Source organism: Aspergillus heteromorphus (genome assembly GCF_003184545.1).
Source record: "Aspergillus heteromorphus CBS 117.55 chromosome Unknown BO70scaffold_1, whole genome shotgun sequence".
Taxonomy (NCBI): Eukaryota; Fungi; Ascomycota; class Eurotiomycetes; order Eurotiales; family Aspergillaceae; genus Aspergillus; species Aspergillus heteromorphus.
The window spans coordinates 2382456-2401395 of NW_020290406.1; the positions used below are offsets into that span (position 1 = coordinate 2382456).

An 18940-nucleotide genomic window follows, 5' to 3' on the forward strand; every position below is an offset into this window, starting at 1 on the left:
ACTATATCATACATACTTACCGTATACCTAGGTAGGCCACCTAGGGACATATTACATGAGAAGCATGGTCCTACCTACCTACCTACCTACCTATGAATTAAAAGTCTAACTCATTCTAATCCTTTCTTATATTCTTTCTATAAACTATAGTTATCCATCCCTTGAGAATAATACCATCCACCTCATCCAGCAGTACCACATCCCCTCCGAATAACAATGATCTAATCTATCTACTTAACAATCTAACATTCGACCATGAATTCTATATTTCTCATCTCATCTCATCTCATCTCATCAACACAAAGCATTTGAAATACCTACTAGATCCGGTCATTAGAAGCCTCCCCTCCATCCTCCATCTTTCAATCGTTCATATGTAAGGTGCGGCGATGCCTATGCCTACCTACTAGTATATATACCTCCATATCCACATCCATATCCCGATCCATGCGATGTCAACCCTAAAATTATCAACCGCGATAGAACAACGTCTACTCATTACATTCCATTGCATTCATTCCATTGCATTGCAATCCCTGACTCGACGCGTGGCAGAAACAAAAAAAAAAAAAAAAAAAAAAAACGCACGCATGCATGCATGCATACATGGACCTCTGAGGGATATTTTATCTTTTGGCCAGATGTTGGGTAGGTAGGTAGATAGATAGATAGGTAAGTATCTAGTTTGACTGGGCGTCGGGCTATCAGCGGGTTATCTCAATTTTGGGGTGTCGATTGTTATTGTGGTTCCAGATAATGTACATTGCACATTGCACATTGCACGGGGCTAGGGCCAGGGCTAGGGTCAGGGTCGGTCAGGGATAGCGGCAGCGACAGGGGTATCTACTATCTAGGGGTACTGGGTACTCCGTACTGGGTAGATACTAGATAGGTGTAAGGATCGATCGGATGGCCAGGGGCCGGGCCCGGCCCATGGGATGGATGGGATCTACATCTGCATCTGCATCTGCATCTGCGTCTGCGTCTACTCCGTACTCGATAAACAGATGGGATAGGATATGATACGACAGGAAAAGAAAGACTGAACGGGCCTATTAAATACTGTATCTACCAGTTTCATAATTATCAACAATGAAAGCGTGAAGCAAAGTGAAGCAAAGTAAAGCAGAGCAGAGCAGAGCAAAGCTCCGATGATTCAGAACGGTAAATTCACCCGTATCACTAAACATCCATTCCATTCCATTCCATTCAGACCATTCAGACTGTCCTGTCCCGTCAAGGTTACAAGGTTGAGTGGGGGGGTTGCAGGGGGGGGGGAAGGTGAGGTGTGGGGGGGGGAAGACTCAAAAAGCAGCATTCGCATTCCGTGTATCGTGGCTCATGAACCCATCAACCGCATGCAAGAAGAAGATGGAAAAAAAAAGAAAATGTTCAATCGAATCCAAACGCAATCCGTGCCGAATTCCCAGTAATGTGCTTGAGAAGGAGGGGGAAAAAAAAGCATCATGAACGCCGTGGAGGTAATACACCCATACAATTATGATCAGAAAACAACGCAGTGAATGAAACATAGGCAATCAACGTCGAACAGGTCAGGAGCACAGCTCAACCAGGCTAGTTCTTGCTGAATCGTCGCTTGAACCAGCTCTTTCTCTTATCGTTGCTCATTTCGGAGTCATTCGTAGCCTTGCGCAGATGACGACGGTTGGCCGCCGCCGCTGCCGCCGCACCACCACCACCGCCAACAGGGCCCCCGGCATTGGGGTCTGCCGCGGGAGGCTTGCTGCCAAAGTTGATCCGTCCACCGGTATTGGCCTGGCCCTCGAGATTGGGTCCGCCGCCAAATCCTTGGAAGCCATAGCTTTCTGCCATTTGCTGCTGCTGTTGGTATTGTTGCTGCTGCTGTTGGAACTGGTCCATGGAGCTGTTCACAGAGCTCGGATCGGTCGAATTGCCATACGCGTCGGTGTTGCTGCCAGAGCCCGAGCCAGACGCCGCGGTGATGTTGTCATACGACTTTTGGTAGCCGTGTTGCGAATATCCACTCTGGTCAGTGTTCATCCGTGCGTGGTGGCGTGGTCTGGGTCGACTGCCATTCTGGTTGTACGGGTAGTAGTTCTCAGGTTGCCCATTGCCATTCTCGGCATAGCTGTCCGGTCGCGAATAGGCCCCGCGGCCATTGTGATAACCGCCCTGGTCGTGATGGCCCCGGTTGGAATGACCATTCTGAGCTGCAACAATCACTCGAGTTAGCAAGGACCTCCCGGGAGTGCTGCAATTGGCAATGCGACTGCACGCCAAGACAAGGGAGTCGCGGAGTAAATACCTCCATTGTAGTAGCTGCCCCGTCGACTGTAATCTGGCCCAGGGGTCGCCGGAGTCGAATCTTCAGTGATCTCGTCAGTCAACCGCGGGACCAGTGATCCGGAGTAAGGGGTGACTCACCGGTCCTTACATAGGAAGCAGGTCTACTGCTGTATGTCCCGTAGATCGCCGCCTCGAAAGACCGGATGGTATCGAGCGGGCGCTCAAACCGGGGGCGAGTGGGATTGGAGAGATCGGGATCGGCTATTGGGAAAGGGGGATGGCAATCAGCAAAGAGGCCATGGATAGGGGGTCATTCCGGCCAGGGAACGACGGGAGACGCACTGATCACGTTTCCGTACTGGTCCTTATGTTGCATGGTCCGTAAAGAACCAAGCGTCGACTGTTCGAGGGCAACCAGGTCTAGATTGAACGAGTCAGTTCGGAGGCTTGCCAGGGGAAGCAATTATGGAACGCAGAAAACATGGCGGGAATCCAACGACTCGGGTTGAATTGGTCTAGTAATAACCAGCAACAACTCAGGGAGGGCGAGGGAGAGAGCGATAAGGAGAAAGGGGGGGGGAGCCGGATACGTACTAGGCTGGGCTTCGCTCATAGCAACCATCGGATCGGCTTTGGAATGTAGATTGCGGCGATGCTTCTCTTCAGAGGATTCCGTGAGATGGAGCTTCTTGGTCTTGCTGTTGCCAGAGGTGGTGGACTGCTGGGAGTGGTCTGACTTTGCGCCAAAACTGAAACCCCGACCATGCCTGGGAGACGCGACCGGCTGGGAGGACGCCATTTTATGTATTTCTCACCCCGTCGCCCTTAGCGCCTGATAACCAACAGCTGGAGCAGGTTTTCGCAGCACGCTGTCTCTGAACTATGGCGGCCGGTGTGGAGCGCAACCACGATCTCGGTGGGAACCGCCAAGGAATGAACGCTGATCTTCGCGCGACGATTCTCGGGCCTTTTGGATCGCAGTTTCAGAATGCAGCCCGGAGGCAGCCAACGAGACTCGCGCGTGCGGCCAACGTGGGGAGGCTAGTCGTTCTTTGATGGATCCACGAGCTGGATGGGGGCAATTTGACGTCTGGACGTGGGATTCCGGGGAAGATTTCTGTTCGATTGTCTGGACGATTCTGGAGTGGTTGCTGCGACTGCCACTCGGAAGTGGGACGGATGCGAGTCGAGCGTCAAGCGTTAAGCTGTCTTTAGCCTTTACACACACAGAGACAAGAAAGCAGAAAGGGTGGACCGGCGCGCGAAGGTCTGCAGACGATGGAGGGTCTGGAAGCAAGCACGCTGTATGTATGTATGTATCAGACCCAGTAAGCAGTTGTCAGGCAAGCAGGCAAGCAGGCAAGAAAGGCAGGCGGGCAGGCAAAGACAAAGCTGGACCGTGCGTCTGTCTTTCAGCGATAGTACTTTAGCAGTGAGTAGGTAAAGAAGTACTACTAGTAGAACTGAGTGAAGTGCAGGCAGTCCGTTCTTAGTAATTGGGAAACAACCGTAGGCAGACAGCGATCGACAGGAAGTGGGAAGGAAGAAGGAAGTGAAGAGAGACAAGGCAGTAGTCAGCAGCAGCAGTACCTCCTCAAAGTGAGAAATCCCAAACAACAGTTGTAGCGGCAGAGGAGGGCCATTGAGGCTATTTGACTGGAAGGGCCAGTGGGATTGACGACAGGCGCCACGCAATTCAGAGGGGAACGCTTGTTTGACCCGATGGATGGCGATTGGAACGCGTCCTATCAGCTGGGGTTGGACGATGGCGTTATACCCAGAGCCACTCAGCCAGAAGAATCTAGACGATCATCACCGGGTGGTGGTCGGCTTCCCATCCAATCCCGACGGGTTGGGGCTGTCAATCCATGCATATTATTTATGATTCTTGTCGGACTGAAGCATGTGTCTATCCATGTACTCCGTATCTACATTCTACATGGAATCTTGATATCTACGGAGTATCCTAAAGACTGCCACCATCACCCTCGTAGATATAGACCGACTCTGCGCTGTCTTCTTCTGGACTTCCCCACCAAGCAGGCAGGCAGGCAGACAGGCAGGCAGGCAGACAGCGGGAAAAGTCAAACAAGCACGAGGGTCGACTGGAAATAGAATTACCCTCGTTACCGTATATCCAAGGAATAAAGAACGCCCCCCGACTGCATAAAAATAAAAATACCGATAGTGTTACGCAGCTCCCCCTCCCCCCCTCGTCGCCCGCCCGCCAATCATCCTCTGCCCGCCGGCCCAGCCACCTAACGAACAGCCTCTCGTTGGCCTCAACCCATGGTCCTTTCGTCGTCGTCTCAGGGACGAGGCGAGAGAAAAAAAAAAAAAAAAAAGAAGAGTAAAAAAAAGAACGGTTGTGCGATGATGAATTGTCAACCAGGATGCGCTGTCCAGTCTGACACCCGCTCTTCATCTCATCCCGTGCGATCTGCTCTTTTAACAGTCAATCAAAACGAAGAGCGCTGCTGAGATCGGCTGCTGTCGACATCATGACCCCCCCCCCCCCCCAAAAATGGGCCTGGCTGGCAAGCCACTCCGCATCCCACTTTCACTCTCGCTCGGAGTCGGAGTCTATCTATCCATCTATCCATCAGTCCCATAACCTATCAGACTATCAGTCTGTCTCAGTCCGGGTGGGTTTCCCGGCCGTTGTTATTTTTAATCCACATCTCGGCCACGCCAATGCCTTAGCGGTATTGTTAACCGCGACCCAATACGCAATACGCAATACGGCTGGCAAACACCTGGCATAACAGTTGCTATCCTGAGTCCTGACTGTTTATCCATGGTCCCTCTAGCTGCACCAAGGATGTGCACTATGCGATCCGTGGTCTTCCAATTGGCTCGCCCATCTCACCAGAATGAAACATGGAAGATTAATATGTCTGCCTGTCTCAACGCTACGATGGTAACAGGTCGCTGCCTATCGCACTGCTGATTCTTGCATGCACCTGATTATCAGCCAGCCAGCCAGCCAGACTGAGACATTCACAACCGCTGTCACAGTTTGGTGTGTCTTGGCTGGAGACTTGTCAGTCTTATAAGACCAGCAGAAACCAACCAACTTATCCTCCGTGCATAACTGCCAAAATGCACAACTTCCATGTCCAACAGTACGTAACTAATACTAATCATTACCTAAGGCAGTACCTAGGTTAGTACATCCCCGGAAGTTTCCAGAAAAAAAAATCACAATCCACCCCTCAACTACGCAAGGTACAGCGCACGGCAAGAAGATAAATAAAAACTATACATAAGCAGCAAGATCGGTGTGGTCCAGGATTGCATGCACGAACGCCTAAGCTACATAGTAGTAAGCCAACCGCTCGCATCTTCCAAGAGGACCAAGCCTGCCCGGCTGAGAGGATCCTGTCGATCTCCATCAGTTTGTTGCTTGGTGGGTCATCCAGGGCGGGGATGGCGCCTACTTTAATTCCTATTAACTCGGGATCGCGACAGCAACTCCTGCAAGGAGGTCGACCGCCCTCATTCCAGAACCTTTCTTTCTTTCCCCCTTCAGCCTTATCGCTCGACTGTGGGGTCGGATTGATTTACTTCCCCGGGTGTGAGGTTCGGATATCATCATATTTCTAGTCTTATCTAAGACTTATATATATCATATTATATATCTGGTCTTTCGGTAGGGTGTTCATACCGATCGATACTTATATAAACTGTACCTGTTTGGAAACAGAAACTTTTCTCCAGAAATCTTCAGCTACTATGATGATCAAGCCCCTCAACCCTCTAAAATTACCTAGTACTTACCTAGTACCCCCATATATCCCATTTCCATCCATCCATCCACCCACCCTCACTTCAGTTGTTTCAAACACATCATCATACCCGTGTAACCCCCCAGCCCAAACCCCATGTCCCCCGGCCCAGGGTCCCTCGGACCATTTATTTAGCATGGAATCGTCGTTTCACCACCCCCCCCCCCACTCCAGACAAGGGATAGATGGCTACGACATGTGGTCTATGCGTGAACTCTACTCCGGACTAGCTCGGTCACAGCCAGCTTGTGTAAGGCTAATGCGGGCAAGGGAGAGAGAAGATGACGTTATTTTAGCTTTTATATTAATTGTGTTGTGGGTGAAGTACAGGACTTGTCACTCATACCTGGGGGGTTTTGTATCTGGTCAGAGCGGACTAGTTTTACCACATAACTTACCTACCTATCTATCTATCTATCTACCTACCTGGTTTGGTTTGGTGTTATTTTCTTCTTGGTGGGGTGATGTATTTGGTCGAAGGAGAATTGGAAGTGTGAGAATAAGGGGCTGACCGATTTACCTGTCTGTTTCTGTTTATATGTTTAGGGAAGTTTACATATATCCACCTACTACCCTGCTGTCCTATCCTGACGCAAAAACGATCTACCAATTGAACAAACCAGAAGAACAATCACCAAGTCAATGGATATTCTTTTTATTCTTTCTAAAAAAAGGCCCTGTTATACCGCACCTAGGGATATATCTATCAACCTAGTATAACAAACCCATCCAAAATTCCGCACAAGATACCAATACTATCTATTGCCTATGAGACCTAACTATATATACTATATATATAACCACATAGCTCGCGTACATATAAGCCCGCTATCCCACAAAAACCAGGGAAATTGAACTGATCGACAGAAGTCAGTGATCCTGTAGATACCAAAAAAATAAAATAAAATAAAATAGAATAAAAAATAAAACTAAAGCCTGATTCACGAATTGGCTACTTAAACCGAGGAGGAAGTAATTAATAAATAAAGGGGATTAGGAACAGGGAAGAGTGTACACCGCGCAAGCCATAGTTTGTATAGGTGATAGTATCATCGCTGACAATATCGTCGATGTTGGGAGCAGAATATAGAGATATACGTAGGTTAGTGGTCTCTATTTGGCATGATCTATCGTCCATGGGCATTACTTGACTTAAAAGGTGCCTTCCTTTTGTGGGCAGGCAGGCAGGTAGGTAGGATGGTGGGTAGCTTGGTATATATAGCTGAAATGTCAGCTATTCCACAGAAACACGATTAGAGAAGAACGGATGAGATCCATTCCCTAGAACGGGGTGGTGGAACTAATTAATTATGTTGCGCATTAGTCGAAATAATGCCTAGCAGATTGCACAAGTAATACTCAAGCTTCAAGTCATACTGGTAGTCGGGCAGGATAAGTCGATATGTAGAAAAATGAGCGGGTAAAGGTAGATAAATATTATTAATAGGTGTGGGTGTTCGGGGGAAAAGGATATATTCTTCTTTTGGTTGTATGCGTGTCTAATCTCGCATGTGCACTTGGTAAGATCTTATCTCCACGAGAATGTTCATGGGTGTTTATTTATAATGGAGGTGGAGAGCTACGAAGTGTGGGGCCCGGTGGTGCCCATCAACTATCAAGGCGACGAGACCACTGTCACGGATAGGGTACCTGAGTGCTAATATCTACAGGCTCGCCAGTGCGGTGCGGGCTGGTTCTGGCCTCGATAGGGCCGATGGCCAAGTTTGGTGAAGGGTTGCATATGATGGGTAGCAGAACGACGCGAGCGGGAGGTAAGGTGATGGTGTTGAAGGGTTGTTGCATTGGAAGGATGTTGACGTTCCCTGATGATGCCGCTATCATAGAACCAGTAGTCTGGTGCAGCCGACATACGCAAAGTAGAACCTAACTGCCAGTCCTACTACCCCGAATGCAAAAAAAAAGTGCCGATATGTTGAAATGGTATGGATTGTTTATGAGCATCAGATACACGGGGAGCCATGATATCAGCCAAGGCACAGCATGCTCATTGGTACTGAAACCTGAGCAAGCCCGTCTTATATGCCTAACCATGCTGAAAAGAAGATAAGAGTTCTTTTTTATTTTGATTCGTAGGGCTGAGCGGCCCTGCCTCTCCCACGAACATTATCAACCCACCAACTCCCATCTCAACATCGGCTCATTCCGTCGACTCCATTGCCCGACCGTCTGCGCGTAGAATCCGGAGTGCCAACTAACGTAACAAAAGGGGCGTCATTTAGATGTTGGAGGGGTACAGCATAACACGGACGGTGGCACCGAACGACTTGGCGGGGAGGTTGTGGCGGAACTGAGCGCGGACAACACCGGAGTTGCCTGTTCATACACGAGATTTGTCAGTTTGGCTTGTTTCCCGTCATGACCCCAGCATTGCTGATATCAAGTTTGCTTCTGCTGGGTGTCGCGTAGCGGGTTCTCATCACGTACCGTGGGGACGGGTGACCTTGCCCCAGATGACCCGGATGTTGGAGCCCCGAACCTCACGCTTGGCCCGGTAGACGAAAGCGACCTTCTTGCCAAGGTAGAAGTTGGCGGACTCGGTGTTGTCAACACCGTCAATCTTGATCAGACTATATTTCCCATGCGTCAGATTTTCCCGTTCACATTTTTCCCAATTTCTCGATATGCGAATCGTCGTACCTGGTGTTGGGGTTGACAGCATGCTTGGAGCGCTGGTAGCTCAGGTGGCGACCCCTGTAGAAAGAATTCGTATTAACCCGACTGTCCTGCGTTTTTGCAAATCTATCGCTTCAACCCGGATCCCAATGTCCCCCCGATGATGGATTTTGATGATTTCGATATCATTCCGAATGTGTATGTGCGCGACTCTCGAACAACGACGGATAGCTGTGGCAACTTACTTGACGTAGACTGTGATTCGCAAAGAGATCAGTTAGCATGCATTCATTCATTCATTCATCCAGTCATTCCATGGGGTTGGTCCCATATCATATCGCGCGCCCGCACATCCCCGTCCCCGAACCCCCATCTCCAACCATCGCGCACACATGGATTTCTGATATGGCCGGAAAGATTGCAACTCACGTCTGTGACCTTGTTCCGAAGGCATTCTGACGGCGGTTCTCTGAGCAGCGGGCAACGCAAACAAGTCGAAGGAAGGGAGATGTGACCCGCAAAAGTCGTCCGGGTTGTCGTGGTTGTCGTCGCTTCGATAGGGTAACGGGACGACGCACAAGGCTCACAAATTGCAAGGTGTGTTCGGTGCGGCTCGCCCTAACCCCAAACGGGACGCTTAGCGAGCCGGACTCCCCAGGGCAAGCCCGAGTCCCGTGATGGGGAAGATCGGGCTGACCACGGGGCGCTAGTCCGCTTTGGGTGGCTCCCGGAGATACCGTTTCCCCGGGATCCGAGATAGATCATCATCGTCACGGTCGCCCGAGGCTCGCTTTCGAGAAGTTTGTTGTTTGGAAAGAGAGGAGTCCTTCTTCAGCCCACCCCACCTGATTCTGGTGCCGTCGGGCTACTGTAGTCCGAAGACTCCTGGCCGCCCGGCGGTTCCTCTGCAGCGGCGGCGGAGGAGCCTTTGGCTAGAGCGCCCCAAGCTGACAAAACAGCTTGCGGATTCTTCCCACCCATGACGGCACCCGCCCCATCATCATCACCCTGATCTTGATAAGGGATTTTGGGTTTCCCTGGCCGGCCCTGCAGTCCGGTTACAGGAGACTCCGGATTTGGCGAACAAAGCGTTTTCGATATCTCGTGACTTTCTTTGTCGGATATCTTAAGCATCAAGTAGCTGCAGACCTCGCATGGCGCTTAAAATGCCCAGACAGGGTAGCGCAGCCAGAAAGTCATAGGGGGGGGTTGTGTATGACTGACTGGTAGGCTATATAACGGGGAGGAATGACTCCATCCCAGAGCGATCAGACCGGGACACATATTTGGAAATCAAGCGCATCCCGCCCCACCAGGAAGTCGGCAACGAACCTGCCATGATGATTTTACTCTCGGGGGACTCCATAAAGCACGCCATGTAATCTACGCCTATTTTTCCAAAGGAGGGGTAAAATTGCTGAGGGCCTGGGACCCGGTTGATACCAACATTCCCAAGCCCAACCCCAGAAGAAAGAAAAAAAATGAAAAAACAAAGACAACAGGCATGTGTAGTGAGAATAAACGCGAAGGTCATAAATACTCCGTAGATACTCCAGCCCCGTCCGCCTTCGTCTCGGGATCGTAGGTAAGCATTAACTCCGGACTTGTCTGGGCCGAAAGTTCGGTCTGATACATGGTTGCTGCGCCTATTCCACGGGAAAATAGAATCCGTATCGTCCTTCCAGATGACAAATTGGCCGATCCATCCATCCCCACGACGTTTTGGTCACCGGGGACGCTGATTCAGGAGTCTTCAATTTAGCTCCTGCTTCTGGCGCGATCGCTACGCTTCTGCCCTGGAATAGTGGAATGGTCCGAAACCGCATCATTTCGCATAGTACGCCCCCGGTGCACCCTTGGATCTGTAAAATGCGGGCACTAGACAGAAGTAAATAACAGCACTGCAGTGATCATCGACGCGACGCACGGGTCTATCATTCGGCCTGATTGCCGGAGTTGGGATGGTCAGTTCATATCTATCTACCGGGTCTTGAAATGAATCAATGGGACGGACATGATCCATCGTTATCACAAAAGGAGGGAGGGAGGAGGGAGGAGGAGGAGGGAGGCCCTGAGCTGACCTGCATGGCTGGAAGCTCCACTGGTCTGCTGCCCCGCGGATAATTTGACGTAGTACGATGCGATGCCAGACCGCAAGAAGCCAACCATTCATTATATTTCATATTGCTTTTTTTATTTCCTATGTGTCTTTCATCAAGAGGGATGATGCTGTCAGAGAGGGGACGGAGGGTAAGATTTATTGGACTCGTCGACGCGGGGGTTCCGCATGTGGTGGTTGGACTTGGATGGTGTGCGCCTTTGAAAGAGCATCATCCGGCCCAGGTGTGGTTCGCAGTGGAGCTGACTAGGAGAGGGGGACTTACAACGGACTTGGCTCGGATAAATCAGTCGGCCAGTGAATAATATAAAGAGAAGCAAGTATGAGCTGTCTGTTCAGGCTACACTGCTGTAGAGATATCGATAGTTCATACTGCATCGATACTACATACTATATACAATACAATACTGTATAGGAGGGTGGTCGGTGTTTAGTGAGAGAGGAAGTAGGGTTTCGTCGCGTTACCTAGTGATGATATAAGAGATATTGCCACAAGCCGGTGGAAGGGCCGGCAGATACGAGGGGATGAAAGGGAAGAGGTGCCCGGGAATAATCAATCTCCTTGGGATGGCATGGATGGCATTCAAGCAGTCGCACCCTTGACACACCAAACCTCCGAAGACTGGAATGGGGGATGGAGGACAGGAGGACACGAATGGTGGCCAGTCAGCGAGGGCGCGCAGGACCGCCCGGAAAGCCTCCTCACACAGTCTCACACGGGGTCCCGCGGCAGCATCGACGTAGTGGAAGAACCCAAGCCGGCCCTCCCAGTGCCCCACCCGGGCTCAGAGCCCGCCCACCTGGCCTGCAGCAGCCAGCAGCAGCAGCTCGAGGAGAGGAGCCCTCCGGTGTTAAAAAGTACTTGCTCCGCCGGAACTGTTGGGATTTTTCCAACAAACCTCTCTGACCTTGCTGCCTCTCCTACCACATCTTGCTCTCTTTCTCTACTCCTCTTCCTCCTTGCCTGTCCCCTGCACCCCATTGCCGTCCCTGCGGTCCTTCACATCGATAAAACATGGCCAACACGATAGCCCGCACTGAGGAGCGCCAGAACGCTGGGTGAGTTTTGCGGCCTCCCTCTCTGACATCACACCCCTCCTCCCCGTCCCTCTGGTGTCCGCCCGCCCAGACATGGGGGTTCACCACTCTCGCCATTCCCTGCCGGTCGCTCCCACAAGACACCTGCAAGCCCCTCCGTTTCCCTGTCTTCAATTCGCATCCAGTACTTCGCTTGAAGTATTGACTGCCGGGTTCCTGGCCGACTCCCTCTTGAAACCGACTACCCCTCCTTCCCGTGACTCGATCGCGGGCCCCTCCTCTAACCTCGAATCCATACCATACATCCCTCCCACCGATCTGTCGACTGTACGGCTAACATGGACATGGCGCGTAGCACCATGGAGCTCAAAGATGACACCGTCATCATAGTACTAGGCGCCTCTGGCGATCTTGCGAAGAAGAAGACCGTGAGTGACTTCGACCCCCTATGGACCCCCCACCTCCGCGATCGGAAGCTCACTAACTCTCGACAGTTCCCGGCTCTCTTCGGCCTTGTATGTTCCCACTCTCACCCAATGGCTGTACTCCCATCCCCCATCCCCCTTACTGATCGCGCCTCCAGTACCGCAACAAGTTCCTGCCCAAGGGCATCAAGATCGTCGGATATGCCCGGACAAACATGGACCACGAGGAATATCTGAAGCGTGTGCGCTCATACATCAAGACCCCCACCAAGGAAATCGAAGAGCAACTGGACAGCTTCTGCCAGTTCTGCACCTACATCTCCGGTCAATATGACAAGGATGACTCGTTCATCAACCTCAACAAGCACCTCGAGGAGATCGAGAAGGGCCAGAAGGAACAGAACAGAATTTACTACATGGCGCTGCCCCCCAGTGTCTTCACCACCGTCTCCGACCAACTCAAGCGTAACTGCTACCCCAAGAACGGCATTGCTCGCATCATCGTCGAGAAGCCTTTCGGTAAGGACCTCCAGAGCTCGCGCGACCTCCAGAAGGCCCTCGAGCCCAACTGGAAGGAGGATGAGATCTTCCGTATCGACCACTACCTGGGTAAGGAGATGGTCAAGAACATCCTCATCATGCGCTTCGGAAACGAGTTCTTCAACGCCACCTGGAACCGCCACCACATCGACAACGTTCAGGTACGGATGGTCTACTCTGTATAGCCTTTTGACGGTCGCTAAGTCCTTTGTTGCCATTTAGATCACATTCAAGGAGCCCTTCGGTACCGAGGGACGCGGTGGCTACTTCGACGAATTCGGCATCATCCGTGATGTCATGCAGAACCGTATGTCGCACGTCTTCACTCGATCGCGACGGGAAGGCTGACTGGATACTTGTATAGACTTGCTGCAGGTGTTGACGCTGCTCGCTATGGAGCGCCCCATTTCCTTCTCTGCTGAGGACATTCGTGACGAGAAGGTAAGGTGTTTGTTGGCTAGCGTAGGATTCCGTAACTAACGCGCTGCCAGGTCCGTGTCCTGCGTGCGATGGACGCCATCGAGCCCAAGAACGTCATTATCGGCCAGTACGGAAAGTCCCTGGATGGCAGCAAGCCCGCCTACAAGGAGGATGAGACTGTCCCCCAGGACTCCCGCTGCCCAACCTTCTGCGCCATGGCCGCTTACATCAAGAACGAGCGGTGGGACGGCGTTCCCTTCATCCTGAAGGCCGGTAAAGGTATGCACTCTCTGCGCGATCCCGGCACGGCTTGGTATACTTATTCTTCACAGCTTTGAACGAGCAGAAGACCGAGATCCGCATCCAGTTCCGTGACGTCACCTCTGGCATCTTCAAGGACATCCCCCGCAACGAGCTTGTCATCCGTGTCCAGCCCAACGAGTCCGTCTACATCAAGATGAACTCCAAGCTGCCCGGTCTGTCCATGCAGACCGTTGTGACCGAGCTCGACCTCACCTACCGCCGCCGCTTCTCCGACCTCAAGATCCCCGAGGCCTACGAGTCCCTGATCCTGGACGCTCTGAAGGGCGACCACTCCAACTTTGTCCGTGATGACGAGTTGGACGCCAGCTGGAGGATCTTCACTCCTCTTCTGCACTACCTTGACGACAACAAGGAGATCATCCCCATGGAATACCCCTATGGTACGTGCCCCTGTCGTATCCTGCGTGGTGGTCCATTCACTAACGACGTGTGCAGGCTCCCGCGGACCCGCCGTCCTTGACGACTTCACGGCGTCTTTCGGGTACAAGTTCAGCGATGCTGCTGGCTACCAGTGGCCCTTGACCTCTACCCCCAACCGGCTGTAGATGGAAAAGGAGGGTATTTCGAGATAAAGAAGCGCCATGACGCGTGAAAAAAAAAAACGCAGGAAAACGGCGAAAAAATGTTAATGTGACTGGTTTCCGTTCGAGGATCACGGGATGATCGGGGATCTGGGATGATATGACAGAAATGAAGCACTCGGTACGAGTATCTACGGATCGGCCGGGAAATGACTGGAGTTATCTATTGGCAACCCCTTTAGAAACGAATGCAGAGAACGTTACGAACCACGAGTGGTGGGATGGGCGCAGTCGCGTGACCGTCCGTAGAGCATAGGTACATTCGGTCTATTATTATTATTATGTTATGTTTGTGCAGGGATGGGGGTCCAATGGGATGTATTTGCCTAGGTAGGCATACGTACACCTGACACCAGCTGAGAAGTAATTCTCTAGAAGATGCACAGTCAGACGCGCGCACTTTTTTCGATCGAAAATTCTATGGTCCCCAGTTTCACACGGCCTCTGACAGGGGAGACCGATCTTAAGCGGTTTCATTTCCCACCCATCCACATCCACTATTAATAACAACCAAATACCGTGGCGGTGGTGGGTCTTGGGGTTGCCGATGCGGATAAGACGAGTTGCCCTGAGTCCTGACGGGCCGGGGGCCCGCATGCGTACGCTCTGCTCTGCCCGCACTGCCCGGCCTCGTCCATCCCTCCTCCTCCTCCTTCCCTTCCTCTCTTCCTCCTCCTCTTCCTACCCTCAACATCTACCCACTGCGCAAAGACACCCTCCTTCTCCCCGACCGTCGATTATACTACTAGCGCTCCAACAACCCCCCTTGACCCCTCCCGCGAACCCCGGGTGGATCGTGGAGCCAATTACTACATCCCTGCGGCTATTTTTATCCCCAACGAACCGTGCGACGACTTGACTTCGACCCAACGACCTTTACCTGTTCCTGAACTCCCTTCTGCCCCGGAACTCTGGAGTTAACCTCCGCGCTTTCCAACAGCCGGAACCACGCCAACAGTGAACCGATTGACTGCTTCTGCACGTCCGTGTTGACGCCTGATCGCAGGCGCGAGAGTCGAGGGAGGTGAACCGGCGCGCGGTTCATGGAAAGCATACCGGAATTGTGAGAAGGGCCAAGCGCATGCGCGCATTTTTTGCACTCGGAAAATGCCACAAGCTGCAAGATGGGTGGGCTCGCCCTCGATCAAGGGACGGAGGGAGTGGGTGCGCATGGTGTTGTTGACTTTCAGTTTGTTGGGACTACAGTATGTATTGCCTTTGCCCGGTTTTACTTTCCTGTATTTTTTACTCTTTTCTCTTCTCGTCTTCACTTTATCTACCCTCGCCAAAGGCCTTCGTTTCTTTTGGTGGTCTCGGAGTATTGTTATTGTTACTGCGCATCAAAATGGACTGACTTGCTTCTTGTTGCGATTAGATTTACCTGGGGCATTGAAATGACTTGTATGTGTGTTCCTTGGCCGCGGAGGAGCCTTTGCGCTGGTTTCTGACTATCCCTGCGCTGCAGATTGCACACCATACCTTCTCCAACTGGGCCTCACGAAATCCAAAACCTCGCTTGTCTGGATCGCCGGCCCCCTGTCCGGCTTGATCATCCAGCCGCTCATCGGTGTTATTGCGGATCGCTCCCGGTCGAAATGGGGACGGCGCAGACCCTTCATGATTGTGGGATCGTTCCTGGTCGCGTTGTGCTTGCTTGTTCTTGGTTGGACGACAGAAATCGTGAACATGTTTGTCAAGGAACCGGAAAAGGTATTTGATGGCTTCTGAAACGTCGTGACGCCTTTTTTTTTTTTTTTTTTTTTTTTGCTCGGCAACTTACCGCGGGACCATCTATTGCGTTAGGCCAAAAATGCTACAATTGCACTCGCAGTCCTGAGCATCTACGCCGTCGACTTTGCAATCAATGTTGGTAGGTTGATCGTCCTGTGTTGTTTTTAGTTGGATTAACATTATATAGTTCAAGCGTGCTGTCGCAGTTTGATTGTCGATACATTACCCATCCCTCTACAGCAGACCGGGTCAGCATGGGGTATGTTCCCTGCTCTAGATTCCAGGAATGGCGGCTAACAGCGTATAGCGACGAGGATGTCAGCAATTGGCCAACTCATTGGATACGTCATTGGCTCCATTGACACGGTCAGCATATTTGGCGCCATCATTGGCGACACGCAGTTCAAGCAAATGACTGTATTTGCGGCCTTCTCTTTGATAGGAGCGGTCTTCGTTACCTGCTTCGCTGTTAAGGAGAGGGTCCTGATCACTGCCAGGTGAGATCATGCATGACGGAGGATTTAGCCGCAAATAATACTGATGCTCGCGTCAACAGAGATTCCGACAGCAATGCCGGAGCGCTACAGGTGATCTCTCAACTTGTCAAGACCACAATGGATCTGCCACCGCGCATTCAGGCCATCTGCTGGGCTCAATTCTGGGCTTGGATCGGTATAGTTCCCTGCTTCCAACAGTCCCAAACAAACTAACCAAATCCCACAGGCTGGTTCCCCTTCCTCTTCTACAGCACCACGTGGGTCGGAGAAACCTACTTTCGCTACGAAGTCCCTAAAGATGCAATCCACCCAAGCGACATGCTGGGCGAAGTCGGTCGAGTGGGCAGTCTATCCCTCGTCGTCTTTTCCTCCATCACCTTCATCGGCTCCGTCCTGCTGCCATTCTGCGTCCAGCCCCCCGACAGCAAGCGTCCCAGATTCACGCCACGCCCGCCCCCGGGCATCGCCTCGCTCCTCAAGAAAATCACCGCCATCCGCCCAGACCTCCAAACCACCTGGCTCATCTCCCACGTCATGTTCGCCGCGACCATGATCTTCGCCCCCCTGGCGCGCTCCCGCGCCTTCGCCACCTTCCTCGTCGCCCTCTGCGGCATCCCCTGGGCCGTCAGCTGCTGGGCCCCGTTCGCCTTCATGGGCGTCGAAATCAACAAACTCGCCATGAATCCCTCCCAATCCTCCCGCTCCAGCGGCGTCACCATGATCACCTCCTCCGGCTTCGGCACCTACTCCGACCGCGCCTCAACCGCAGACTCCACCGAAATGGACGTCCTCCGTCTGAACCACCACGACCCGGACAGCGACTCCGACGTCGAAGACGGCGGCGCCAACTCCAACATTCCCTCCACCGGCGAACTCGCCGGCATCTACCTCGGCGTGCTGAACGTCTACACCACCCTGCCCCAATTCGTCGGCACCTTCATCAGCTGGATCGTCTTCAGCGTCCTCGAGCCCGGAAGCACCAAACGGGATGACTCCGCCGCCCAGGACTCCCAGTGGATGAACCTGGATAAAAGCTCCCCCAACGCCATCTCGATCTGTCTGTTCATCGGCGCTCTGAGTGCCCTGGTCGCTGTTGAGGCGACAAGACGAATGCGGTATACTTCTTAATCACAATTGATGTGTGCGTGGATTCTTCTTCGGGGCATTTGTTCCAATTTCTATCTTTTTCTTTTCTTTTTTTGCTTCACTTTCTGCCAGGACTAGATTCTAGATTCTAGATTCTAGACTTTCTGGACTTGAGACTCGAGGCCCTATACATCTACAGATGATGAAGATGATTATCGTCCTGGCGATTACAGTGGTTTGGTTTGGTTTGGCTTAGTTTGGTTTGGTTGCGTTTGTTGTTTTCGATACCCCCCTGGTACATATTCTCGTTGTGTGAGTGTGGTGCAGTGTGTGGGAATTACCCATGGTTTGAGCTGTTTTGCTGCGCTCGCTGAGTTGGGAATGAAGGCACCATTCATTCATTCTCCATCCATCCATCCATCCATCCATCTATTGAATGCTTACTGATCTGGTCGGTGGTCCTCCACCACCACCTATTGGTAAGTATTTGAGATGAGATGAGATGAAATAAGATGAAACAAGGTGAACTCCACCCCCAATTCCAGCTGTGATACTTGACCGTGATTGCACGTATGCATATACATACATACATACATACATATACACCTGCACTCCTGCATACCTACTTACCTACCTGCACTTCCGCATAGTATGCAAACCTGCATAGGTACACACATGCATACACACTGATTTGTTTGTTTGTTTGTTTGTTTGTTTCTTTATTTTTTTGTTCTCTGGTCGGTTGGTTGGTTGGTCGGTTGTTTATTTGTTTGATGGGGCAGGTGGGTGGCTGGGTGGCTGGGTAAATAAATCAGGTAATAGGTTGGTTGGTTGGTTGGTTGGTTGGTTGGATGATCTACCTTGCCTTTCCTAGGATGTTTATGTTTATGTTTATGTTTATCTATATGTCTATGTAATACTAATTTTCGATGGATATACTATATATTACTTTTTTTTAAAGCTTTCTTCTTCTTATTATTATTATTATTTACCTTTTCAGAATTGTTATTATTATCTTTTGCTTTATAGAAGATGGTGGTGGTGGTGGTGGTGGTGGTTGGAAATAGTTCGTCTTTCTTTGGCTGTGATTGATTTAGCATCCATCCATCCATCCATCCATCCATCCATCCATCCATCCATTCATAAGTTCCAAGCAACCTAGATGTGACTATTATGTAACTAACTACCTGCCCAGAAAAGAATATAAAAAAGATAGAAATCACCTGGCAATCTACAACAAAAACATGTCTAACGGAACAAAAAATCAACTTCAAATAGCAGTACTGGCTGAATACATAGCGAGAGACGGCTGAGGTATATTGGATATATTGCGAAAACAAGTCCAAGCAACTCAACGGAAATTCAATCAATCAATCAATCAATCAATCAACCTGTCAGCCCACCAACCCGTAAATCAATCAATCGGCCGAATAGATAGTAACAAGGAGGGGAATATAACAGCAACAGCAGCAGCAAACAAAGTGGTAAA

The 18940-nt window shown here is 51.1% G+C and overlaps 5 protein-coding genes across 5 annotated transcripts; 3 read left to right on the forward strand and 2 right to left on the reverse strand.

The window, feature by feature from the left end:
• Window positions 1–1575: 1575 nt before the first annotated feature.
• Window positions 1576–3405, reverse strand: BO70DRAFT_403084 (uncharacterized protein; the record flags this gene model as incomplete). Its single annotated transcript, XM_025547028.1, has 4 exons — window positions 2863–3405; window positions 2611–2688; window positions 2407–2529; window positions 1576–2192 (listed from the first exon to the last, which is right to left on the reverse strand). Exons 1-4 carry the CDS (start codon window positions 3065–3067, stop codon window positions 1576–1578), a joined length of 1023 nt encoding a protein of 340 aa, XP_025404494.1. The 5' UTR covers window positions 3068–3405.
• A 4887-nt stretch (window positions 3406–8292) lies between these two features.
• BO70DRAFT_349076 (60S ribosomal protein eL33) lies at window positions 8293–9144 on the reverse strand (the record flags this gene model as incomplete). The annotated part of the gene is made up of 5 exons (XM_025541639.1): window positions 8293–8390; window positions 8502–8644; window positions 8715–8768; window positions 8936–8945; window positions 9120–9144. The coding sequence occupies 5 exons, from the start codon at window positions 9142–9144 to the stop codon at window positions 8293–8295; spliced, it is 330 nt and encodes a 109-aa protein (XP_025404495.1).
• A 2608-nt stretch (window positions 9145–11752) lies between these two features.
• On the forward strand, window positions 11753–14404 carry BO70DRAFT_357903 (glucose-6-phosphate dehydrogenase). Its single transcript, XM_025542151.1, has 8 exons — window positions 11753–12275; window positions 12342–12362; window positions 12431–12973; window positions 13035–13119; window positions 13177–13253; window positions 13304–13511; window positions 13565–13936; window positions 13992–14404. Exons 1-8 carry the CDS (start codon window positions 12186–12188, stop codon window positions 14099–14101), a joined length of 1506 nt encoding a protein of 501 aa, XP_025404496.1. The 5' UTR covers window positions 11753–12185; the 3' UTR covers window positions 14102–14404.
• A 237-nt stretch (window positions 14405–14641) lies between these two features.
• BO70DRAFT_18460 (uncharacterized protein) lies at window positions 14642–15129 on the forward strand. The gene has a single exon (XM_025538459.1). The coding sequence runs from the start codon at window positions 14685–14687 to the stop codon at window positions 14994–14996; it is 312 nt and encodes a 103-aa protein (XP_025404497.1). The 5' UTR covers window positions 14642–14684; the 3' UTR covers window positions 14997–15129.
• On the forward strand, window positions 15121–17669 carry BO70DRAFT_18471 (putative sucrose transporter). The gene is made up of 8 exons (XM_025538463.1): window positions 15121–15342; window positions 15513–15538; window positions 15603–15847; window positions 15941–16007; window positions 16056–16127; window positions 16176–16365; window positions 16425–16540; window positions 16592–17669. Exons 1-8 carry the CDS (start codon window positions 15245–15247, stop codon window positions 17491–17493), a joined length of 1716 nt encoding a protein of 571 aa, XP_025404498.1. The 5' UTR covers window positions 15121–15244; the 3' UTR covers window positions 17494–17669.
• The last annotated feature ends 1271 nt before the right edge of the window (window positions 17670–18940 follow it).

What these genes read in the sequence shown, in the direction of transcription:
- BO70DRAFT_357903 (XM_025542151.1), top strand. Translation starts at nt 12,186, where the DNA reads ATGGACATGGCGCGTAGCACCATGGAGCTCAAAGATGACACCGTCATC. An exon ending in ATCTTGCGAAGAAGAAGACC is followed by an intron (nt 12,276 to 12,341) that starts GTGAGTGACTTC and finishes AACTCTCGACAG; the next exon opens with TTCCCGGCTCTCTTCGGCCT. An exon ending in CATCCTGAAGGCCGGTAAAG is followed by an intron (nt 13,512 to 13,564) that starts GTATGCACTCTC and finishes TATTCTTCACAG; the next exon opens with CTTTGAACGAGCAGAAGACC.
- BO70DRAFT_18471 (XM_025538463.1), top strand. Translation starts at nt 15,245, where the DNA reads ATGCCACAAGCTGCAAGATGGGTGGGCTCGCCCTCGATCAAGGGACGG. An exon ending in TTCAGTTTGTTGGGACTACA is followed by an intron (nt 15,343 to 15,512) that starts GTATGTATTGCC and finishes TGTTGCGATTAG; the next exon opens with ATTTACCTGGGGCATTGAAA. An exon ending in TCAATTCTGGGCTTGGATCG is followed by an intron (nt 16,541 to 16,591) that starts GTATAGTTCCCT and finishes CAAATCCCACAG; the next exon opens with GCTGGTTCCCCTTCCTCTTC.
- BO70DRAFT_18460 (XM_025538459.1), top strand. Translation starts at nt 14,685, where the DNA reads ATGCGGATAAGACGAGTTGCCCTGAGTCCTGACGGGCCGGGGGCCCGC.